Source organism: Lacerta agilis, chromosome 6, assembly GCF_009819535.1.
Source record: "Lacerta agilis isolate rLacAgi1 chromosome 6, rLacAgi1.pri, whole genome shotgun sequence".
NCBI lineage: Eukaryota > Metazoa > Chordata > Lepidosauria > Squamata > Lacertidae > Lacerta > Lacerta agilis.
In genome coordinates, this window is record NC_046317.1 from 82,017,469 (window position 1) to 82,028,343 (window position 10,875).

The window sequence follows — 10,875 nt, forward strand, 5'->3', positions numbered from 1 at the left end:
TTTGGGGGGGAGAAAAACACTCACATGCCTTATAAACGCTTCCTATGGCACGTGGAGCAGAAACAACACATAGAGTTTTGGGGACATTGCCAGAGTTTTTTTTGGGGGGGGGGTTGGATCACAGTAGTTTTTTTTCGTGGGGAGAAAAACACTCACACGCATTATAAACGCGGAGCAGAAACAACACATAGAGCTGGGGGGGGGCATTGCCCAGAGTTTTTTTGGGGGGGTTGCCAAGACTAGAAGAGCTTTGGGGGGGGGGCTTGGATCACAGTTGTTTTTTGGGGGGGAGAAGAACACTCACACGAATTATAAACGCTTCCTATGGCACAAGGAGCAGAAACAACACATAGTCTCAAGGATCGCAGGCAGCAACCAATCAACGAAAACCCTTGACAAAGCCACCAATCACATGAACTACAGCCTGCTGGCTGTAAAAAAATCCCACCAATGGGCGGGGTGCGGGGAGGCAGGAATATAGCTGCTTTGGGGAGATAAACTGCCTCTAAGCTGCTGCCGGCCCGGGTGGGAGCAGTTTACTCACAAGGAGGCGTGGGGGGAAGCTGCTGCCCAATTTGAAAACCCCAAACAACGGCACTGCTGGCGTGATGGCGCGTGCCAACAGAGAGGGCTCTGCATGTCCACTCTGGCACCCGTGCCATAGGTTCGCCACCACTGGACTAGACCATGTGAAAAATGAACATACTATTTTAGCTGCAGTTCATTCATTCTCAGCTTTGCATTCTTTTTATAAAAAAGCATGCCTAGACATTCCGTGGATGCTCCCATAATGTAGGTTTAAGATGCCATTTAGCTCCTAGCTTTCATATCTCAGCTTCTAACACTGCTTATTCATGAACACTGATTCACAAATCAGATTTGAACTATAAGAGCTAAGAACAGTATTTGCATAGTACTTTTTGACTGTTCAGGGGAGTTTATATACAACCTCAGCTATCCTTACAACAAACCTGCAAGCATTTTTATCTCCATTCAGCAGGTGTGGAATGGAGATAATGGTTTGCATAAGTAATAAACTCCTGGCTAAAGTGAAATCTGACCCAGGAATTTATCTGATCACATTTTTCGCTAGCACTCCCTCACTTAAAGGATCCTCTGTCTGACTGGTATATTTCTGTCTGAGAAACTCCCCTACTCAAGCAAACTTGTGATTATTTATTTATTTCCACAGACACTTAAAAAGATACAAACAAAGCAATAAATGGGGGGGGGGAATTCAACACAGAATTTCAAAATCCACAACTAATGCAAAATAAATAAATAAATGCTTTGGCCAATGCAAACTAAATAGCAAACCCTGAAAACCTGTGTAAAATAAATTTTCAGAAGCCACCTAAATGATGGAAGAGAGGAAGCCTGATACGTCTAATCAGTGAGGGCATTCCCAAGTTTTGGTGCCACCACTGAAAAGGCCTTGCTCTTTATACCACCCAAACCTCAATTAATAATGGAATAGGGAACAGGGAATCTGAAGCTGGTCAGGCAGGTGCATTTGGGAGTTGCCAGATGAAAAACTTCAGGCTGACATTTTTAACAATAGGTTTCTGCTTGCTGGTCTCCATATTTAAAACTTGTTTGTAACTGATCAGCCACTACCCTCTTGTATAACTTAAGTTTGCTTATTGTAATTGCATTAGAAGTTTTCACGAAGGCAAATATCATGATTCTTGCTTTGATTTATGGGGAGGGGAGGGAAAACTGTCAATTGAAGTATAGAATGGAGGGAAAGAATGTGTTTCCTGCTGCTAATGAAATGATTATTACTTAAACATCTCTATTGTGTATGACCAAAAAAAAGGTGCACGTTGTAAAGGGCAAAACTAGCCAATTATACCTGGTTAACTATGTAATAAATAAGATGCTTGTTTTGTCATCTCTGGAGAGTTAAAAATGAGTTCCAGATGCAGATGTACCAGCCGGTGTGCTCTATTGCAATTCCCAAACAAGAGAGATATGCTATACTGTTTGGAATGTATGAGTATGTCTGCCTATATGTTCTCTCACAATGGCACACAGATAAGAACACTTAGATGCAATGGAAAGGATTCAGATCTTTAAAAGATATACATCTGTTAGGTGATATACAAAGCCTTCAACTAGTTACAAAATGAGGAACTGAACTATTTAAATACAACTCCCAGATTAGGCCAAGAAACAGTGTTAGATAATGAAAATATTTCCCAAACTTATGTCATCTTTTAACTAGCTACACACAATTAATGCCTTGAAACTAACCTAAGAAGCTGGAAACCAATTTTACCCAACCCAATTTATTGTATTAAATAGGAGCCAACAGGATGGGTGGATCAGATGAGTAAGTGATCTGAAAGCCAGAAATATGTGTTGTATGTGAGAGAAGACAATACAATCACTAGAGATAAGTATGATATACACACTGCAATGTGATTTTTAAAAAATGAAAGATAATGAGTCACCTTTTTCAAAGCAGGCACCAAGTGGAAAAGCTGTTAGTTGGCAAAATTATGAAGGAAAAGCAGAGATTTTGCCATGTCTCTGGACAAAGGAGTGAAATGCAACAGCTAAGCATCTTTGCAAACTATATTGCCAAAATGGCTGACCAAGGTGAAAGCTACCTTAGATATTAATTTCCCTTAAAGAAAAGAATGGAGAAATCTGGGCGTGGGGAGGAGAGAACAAGCATATGTCACATCTGAAAAACCAGAATCTAACATACAAATCCTGCAGAACTGTTTTGGTTTTCCCTGCCACCCTTCAGTACTGAAGGCTTGCCAAAACTACCTCCATGCAGTTAGGGGAAGCGCCTCTGGAAGCAGAGAGCAAATGCAACCAGCAATAGCAATCTGCTGAAAACAGCAGAGCTGTGTGGCACTCCTGCCTGCATTCTCACTCTTTCCTCTTTCACTCTAGGAAAGGAAATACATTCTTTCTGTCCTTGCAGAAAATGAGAGTCTAGTAGAACTCCGAACCATGGGCAGTTTCAATCCATCTCTAAGGGCAGGTGCCTTAGTACTACACTGTGCTGCTACAGCTGCTGTCTACAAATACTTATTTATTAAATATGTGAAAACGTGCATATCCCACCTTTCAGCCCCTCACTGCTAAATTACCACTACAGTATTAGTATGCAAAAAAAGAAATAAAAAGAGTAATATTGGCTCCAGTACTTTGGCCACCTCATGAGAAGAGAAGACTCCCTAGAAAAGACCCTGATGTTGGGAAAGATGGAGGGCACAAGGAGAAGGGGACGACAGAGGATGAGATGGTTGGACAGTGTTCTTGAAGCTACTAACATGAGTTTGGCCAAACTGCGAGAGGCAGTGAAGGATAGGCGTGCCTGGCGTGCTCTGGTCCATGGGGTCACGAAGAGTCGGACACGACTGAACGACTGAACAACAACAACAATATTGGTGAACATCTGGAGAACCTTGTGACAAATGCAGTCCCGTTTTAGGATAGCTCTTTTTTCTTTTTCTTTTTTGCCAAGGTCCTAGGCATTAAGCAAGGGGTGAGGAAATTTTCCCAGCCTTCTATGCAATCTTCTGGGGCCCACATGCTAGTAGTGAGTACAGCCAGAAGCAGAAGTGGATGGAACAACTTTGTACATTAAATTTGTTTCTGTACGCACTCACACATTCTGCTCTACCCCCCCCCCCGAAGTATTACCAGAGTTCAGGGATACTTCCTAGTTAAAAACTCCCAAGGAGGGTCCACAGCAGGACTAATGAGGGGCATGGCTTGGGAGAGACCCAAGGGACAAGCAGAGTGCCCTCAAGGGACGTATTTGGCACCCAGCCCTGAGGTTCTTTTTCCCTTCTCTACATGTCTAGTCAGGAGTAAGTCCAATTAAGTTGAATGGGACATACTCCCAGGTAACTGGGTATATGATTGCAGCCCGAGAAAGGAAATTAGCCTACTTTTGTTACTAACATCTGAAAAAGTAAGCTGGTATCATGCAAAAGAGAGCAGGAGCTCCAAGAGGAAACAGCAGTATACTGCTGCCTATAGCAATCCCATGCTCCACAATACTGACCACAACTTAGTTGAAATGCAACCAAAGCACAGGTGAAAGCAGCCAGAAACAAGGAAAAATAAAACAAACATTAAGCCGGTGGAAGCTGTACATAAAGCAGGAAGGTCCCAGGGGTGGGTTATAACAATGTAAAAATACAAGATTGTAAACTGTTTTAACTGATTTTAAATCAGAAGAATATCAACCTTTGACAATTTCCCTTTTACTAAAATGAATTCATGCAACCTTTTTAAAATACTGGCTGAATGATGGTAACATTTACAAATATGACAGCTTTGCAGGAACAAGACGCATTAGAGCAAAATAAGAACTGTAATGAACTGAGTGCTCTCTTGGGATAAAAAAATCTTTCCTGCCGCAATTCTATACAGTCTTATCTGGGAGTAAGCCGAACTGAATACAGTGGGACATACTATATTTCAGAATAAATGTGCATATGATTGCACTGCATGACTTTTTTCGAGACATCTGGAACCAGTCATAAAGAAAGTTCATTTTTGTAAATTTAGAAGTAAATAAATGAGTAATCTTGTTAATATATTGTATTTTTATGCTGTGATCTGGCCTCAGATCTATGCACTGCATGGTACAGAACATACTGTATATGTGTATGCATTGCCAGAGTATTATGCAGAAAATCCAACACAAGATTTAAAGATATACAGGTATCTTTAAAAGAGAAAGGACCCCCCTTTTCTTACAAATGAAAATATTTTTACCTTATCTTGGTTAACATTTGTTAGAACCTTCAGAAGCTTCAAGGGCTGCATCTGTCCATCCCTTCCCTAAAGCATCCTCAGCTCATGTCTAGCAAATCTGAACTTAATAGGTGGCGAGTAAGTGACCTCCTAGTCTCAATTCTCAATATGTAAAAGGTGTAAAACAGTGATTTAGGAGAGTTAAGAGGACAAACCAAGACAGTCCGAAAAACATTTTATGTAGAATAATCAGCAACCATCACTTGAGAGAGGTTGTGGAATATAAAAGGATATTCCATAACCTCCACCAGTACCTTATTCTGTAAAATAAAAGCAATAGTGTGTGTGTGTGTGTGTGTGTGTGTGTGTGTGTATTTAGCTTGAATAATTTATACACCTTGCAGAATATGGCTTTTCGTTGTGCAGAATTGGTCATACCATTATGCAGAACGGATTTTATCTTTCTGTATTTAAGCCTCCTTCTGTCCTCAGTAAAGAACAGTGAGTGAACAATTCTTGCCCTAATATTTTAAATGAAATGTCCCATGCATCCTTTCCTTGCTCTGGGTTCAAAATTCTCTGTTCTTTTACCCTTTCTTTCCATGAACCAAGTTCCCCATCCCTTGCCCAATAGCAGGATACTTGTCAACTATTTTCCTGATATCAATCCAATTTATAAATATATTAAACAACTCTGGGCCTAGGACAAAACCTTGCAGTACCCCACTTGTCACTTCTGCCCAGGCTTATGAGGAGCCATTGCTGAGCACTCTTTCAATATACAGTACAGGTAACTCACAAGTTTTGCTTATTTTACTTACACAATCACAGCTTTGAGTGGGGCAGGAATAAATAAATGCAGTGCGGAGGAAACCCACTCTTTATTTACTTACTTACTTACTTACTTACTTACACACACACACACACACACACCTGTGCAAAGTTGTGATATTGGCCTTACTTTGCTTTGGGAAGGTAGCATGACCCCATCAGAGCCCTCCTACTGCCTTCTCAAAGCCAGACAAGTAACCCTCCACCTTGCAGAGGACCCATTTCAGGGAATTTGCTTATACTGTACACTCAATGGTCAGTTACCTGTAGTTCTCAACTAGCTACAAATCCATCTAACTGTAGCATCATCTAGTCCAGATTTTACCAGCTTGCCAACAAGCAGGGGCGGAGTGAGGGGGGTGTAGGGGGCGGTCTGCCTCGGGTACCGCCCTGGGGGGTGACACTCGATGGCCCGCCCCTCACCTCCATGCCGCAGCTCCGTCCAGGGAGCCCAGCGGCGAAAAAAGCCCTGAAAAGGGGAAAAAAGAAAAGCAAAGCACGTGCTTGAAAGCCCTTTAAAGGGGGGGGGTAGGAAAGCAGCCACCGGCCGAGCAAACAAGTGCCTGCTTTCCTTTCGTAGCACCCGTGCGTCGCGCATCATGATGCACGCCGCTGCCCCCGGGGGGTGCCTTCGGGTTTGGCGCCCCGGGTGCCGCGGAGGATTCCTCCGCCACTGCCAGCACGAGTATCATATTGTACTTCATTGAAAACCTTGCTAATATTTCATCCACAGCATTCCCTTGTCTAGCAAGCTAGTAACAATTACAAAAAAACAAAAAAAAGCTTGGTATGTTGTGATGTATTCTTGAGAAACCCCTGGTAGTGTTTTGCAATCATAGCATCCAAATGTTAGCAGACTAACTACTTAAATGATTCACTCAGGAACCTTTTCAGGTATCAATGTCAAACTGTCTAGTCAGCAGCTGCCTGCATCCTTCACACATCCCACCTTGAAGATGGGGACATTTGTCTGCTTTCAGTCTCATAGACCTTCACCTGTTCTCCAAGAATTTCCCAAAATTGCAAACAGAGATTCTGAGATTGCATTTAGAAGTTCTTTCAGTATCCATCTAATAAAGTTACAAACTGATGTTACAAACAAATGATAGGTTCTTTTTAGCACTTCAGATTTGACGGCTGTGGCACACTGAAGTCAAGTTTTTGATTGTAACTAGGGGATATAAATGCTATTGAAACAAACAGGAGCCAGGATTTCTACTATTTTTACTTTTCAAGTCACAAGACTCTCATGAAAATAGCTAGAGTTAGCAGCTTTTCTGCTGTAAGTAAGTATGTCATTATAAATGGAAACAAGAAGAATAAAAAAATTATTTCACAATCAAGTTCTCCTTCCAAATGACTAAGAGCTGGCAATTTTGGACAAGACAAAAAGCACATTAAAAGAGAAATTAAGGAATCATAGAATTACAGAGTTGCAAGGGACCCCAAGGGTTATCTAGGCCAACCTCCTGCAATGGTGAAAACAACACAGAATGCAATCCAATACATACAAAAAGTAAAGATATCCATGCTGGCCTACAAAACAAGTTCCAAAATCTTTATTAGGCCAAACCAAAATATCACAAAATAGTGTGCTGTCTTTCAAATTCTCTGTAACTCTTCATCAGGCTGGATTATAAACCAGGGCAGTTGGGGACTGGCAGAGTTGGTTGCTATCTTTTAAGATGGAATCTGGAAATTTTATTATCAGCTAACACAGATACCTTGCCTTGAAAGATACTTAATGTACGGTAGTCATTGAACTGCAAGAGGGTTTTTATACTGTCCAAAGTGGCTGAGGCAACCCAGTCAGATGGGTGGGGTACAAATAATAAAATTACTATTATTACCACAAATATGAGATTCCCCAAGAGAACGTCCCCTCTAAATGTTAGGTTGTTGTTGTTGTTGTTCAGTAGTTCAGTCGTGTCCGACTCTTCGTGACCCCATGGACCAGAGCACGCCAGGCACGCCTATCCTTCACTGCCTCTCGCAGTTTGGCCAAACTCATGTTAGTAGCTTCGAGAACACTGTCCAACCATCTCATCCTCTGTCGTCCCCTTCTCCTTGTGCCCTCCACCTTTCCCAACATCAGGGTCTTTTCCAGGGAGTCTTCCCTTCTCATGAGGTGGAATGTTAGGTAAAGCTTCCCTTCTCATGAGGTGGAATGTTAGGTAAAGCTACTTAATTTGGCTTGTGATGACTTTTTATCTAGCACACCACCAAACATTAATTTTCAGCTCTGCTAATGTACAATTGCCAAATTTCTCTTGATCCCCATTTTCTACCTATGTGTTTGGCCTAAGGATGGAGACAATTTTTTGCAGCAATTTTTTGCAGTTCCGGGGATGAGGGTCAACCATCACCATCTTGTTCCCAGTAGGGCTTCTTACTCTATACCTACCTAGCACTTAAGCAGTCTTATTTCAATATTTGCTACCTTCTCCCCTAAGACCAGATGTAGACACAAGGGGTGGAATCAATGTGGCATGTAACTGATTGATTAATTACTTTCTCATCTAAAACTCATACAATTAATTGATTAACAATTTTAATAGAGCCACAGCACATATACCTCAGGACTCAAATTGCATGCAGTGGAAATACTGTCATTTGAAAGCATCATATTGCATGACAAACGTAAAAAGCATGTATGTTACAATGCAATAATTAAAGGTCATAGTCTCCTCAACAAATCTGACTCTAAAACGACTCATAAAGAGTGGATTCGCACATAACTACCATCAAGTAGAAACTACAGCTTTTATTATCCTAAGGAGCTGAGGATTGAGTGCTTGGGGCTTTCAACATTTTATCCTCACAGCAACCCTTATCTGAAGAAATGTGCATGCACACGAAAGCTCATACAAACTTAGTTGGTCACTAAGGTGCTACTGGAAGGAAATTTTTCTTGTTTTGTTTCAGCAACCCTATGAGGTAGGCTTGGATGAATGACTTGTTTTAAGGCCATACATTAAACTTCCTGACAGCCAAAATTTGACACCATGTCTTCCTAGTCATGTAATGAAGCAGCTCAGTACATGACTTTTTCCCACATAATGTGTATTATTTCCATGCCAAAGCTGCTTGGAGACTATCCATGTGTTGACCAGCTCCCAACTTTACAGCTATCAAACAGAGCTCTCATGTAAGAATCAATCATTAGGGAACATTAGCATTAAACTTATAGCCTGTCCTGTGTGCTTTTTTAAAATGCTAGAAATGCTCCTAGTCCTGGAGAATTTGCAGATCACCATTACAGTATTTATTACCTCTGCCAAGTTTCAGTAGCAGGAAGTCAATTTCTTTTCTTTTCATTTTATTATTTATACTCTGCCCATCTGTCTGGGTTGCCCCAGCCACACTGGGCGGTCAATGAGTTATGTTTAAGAAGTTGTTCATCCCCTTTGGTCCGTGCTTTTGTACAGCATACAGGAAAGCTTTCCCGAATTCAGCATGATCAATAAGGAAGCACAATAATCTCAAGGACTAGCTATTTCTGAACAAAAGTCATGTGCAAATGGAAACAAAGTGAACAATGCCAAGTTCAGAGCTATGTGTACATGCATCCTTGTATCATGTCTGCTGATTTACCTAAGCAATAAGTGTCCTTGCAAAAATCTAGACTATACATTGCCCAACTGAAGTTTCTGCAAAATAAGATGGAACAAAGCTATGCTAGGTTTGCATTCATCAAAGAACAGCTCCTTCAAATAACAGCTGCAGCTGCATGTTTGCTTCTAATAGATTTGCTACTGCATAATTTTTTTCTGTCACACATTTTACAATGCTAACATGTCCAGGTGTGCATGCAGCTTTGTTTTCTTAAATACTCCAATGATGTTGCTTATTTGGCTTATGCTGACCTGAATGAATGCGTACTCCCCCACCCCAAATCCAGAAATCCTAATACAGTATGTTCACAATCACCACCATACACACTAAATGCTAAGTATTTTAACAAAGTATATTAAAAATAAAATAAAATTCTGAGTCATTTGTTTCCATGAACAGCAAAAAACCCAACCAACTCCACTTTTTAACCAGCCATTAAAAAGGGGGAGGGGAGGCTGCATCTCCTCCCCTATCAATATTCCGCCAAACTCTCACCATGTCTTAAATATATGCATATATTTAAAAAATATTCTTTAACAGCCTTATAATTAAAGCAAATATATATATATATATATATATATCTGCATCTCCTCCGAGTGGTCAAAACAAAACAAAACAAAACCACACTTGACAGTCTACCTGTCAGAACTGCTACACTGCCTCCGCCAATGTGGTCTAGCCAAGGCGCTTACTTCAGATCGTAGCGTTCAAGACAGAACCGAATCAAAGCTCCCTATTTTTAAATGCATTTTTATTTTTTCTTCTAAAAATAACAAATCCCCTTAACGGTGAAAGCCGGGGGAGGGGTGTCCCAGGGGCCGGGAAATCACCATCTTTGCCATCCTTTCCCCCCGGTACCCATAATCTTGGGAAGGACGTGAGGAGGAAGATAAGGGACCTTTCAAAAGGAAGATAATAAAGATACGTGGCGATTTCATTCCTACTCCCCCCCCTTTTCTTTAAAAAAAAAAACCAAAATGAAAGCAGTTACCGTACTCACAATCATCTAAGTCATCCTGCAAATCCACAAAATACAAAGGGATCCCTACAAACAAAAACAAAAGAGAGAGATGGAGAAAGAGAGAGAGAGAGAGAAGAGAGAGAGAGAGAAGACACAGGGGGTTGGTGCTTTTTCTTTCCCTTGGAGATGAGTCGGAAATATATATATATACACACACATTTTAAAAATAAGTAAATATACACGATCATCATCATCCACAAACAAACCAGCAATAGAGGGCCGACGCTTGCGCCGCGCTTAAGCACCCTCTGATGTGTGTTTTTAAAGAAGAAAGACAAGGAACACGACAATAATAATAATAATAAAGAAAAAAACCATTTTTAAAAACGACATAAACCAGAGAAAGCCCTTGCGCGCCTCACACCCCGCACGAAGGAGCAGCAGGAGCGAAAGCCACTTACCGGCCATTTTGAAATGGTCCTGGGCGAGGAGGAGGGAGGAGAGCGGCGGAGGAGGGAGAGGAGGGACCGGGCCGAGGAGGAGGAGCAGCAGCAGCAGCGGCAGTGGCCCGCCGCCTCAGCCGCCTCAGCGCTCCAGCCCGACCCGCCGCTGAACCAGCGCGGTGCCCTTGGGCCCACCTCAGCCCCAGGCCCCAAGCCCAGCCGCCAGCCCCACACAGCGGCTCCCCCTTTCGCCCCGGGGGGGGGGGTGGGCAGAATAGCGAGAGAGGCGGTGTG

At 41.9% G+C, this 10,875-nt stretch overlaps 1 protein-coding gene across 3 annotated transcripts in view; it reads right to left on the reverse strand.

Annotated features, from left to right (window-relative positions):
• LOC117049036 (serine/threonine-protein phosphatase 4 regulatory subunit 1-like) overlaps positions 1–10,694 on the reverse strand; it is a 36,999-nt gene extending 26,305 nt beyond the window's left edge. For 2 of the 3 annotated variants that reach the window (XM_033153619.1, XM_033153618.1), the window contains exons 1-2: positions 10,600–10,694; positions 10,178–10,222 (exon numbers count right to left, since the gene is read on the reverse strand). In XM_033153619.1, coding sequence (XP_033009510.1) covers positions 10,178–10,222; positions 10,600–10,606 — 52 coding nt within the window. In that variant the 5' untranslated portion in view covers positions 10,607–10,694. The remainder of the gene's footprint in view (positions 1–10,177; positions 10,223–10,599) is intronic. The other variant, XM_033153620.1, reaches the window with a different exon arrangement.
• Between the last annotated feature and the right edge of the window lie 181 nt (positions 10,695–10,875).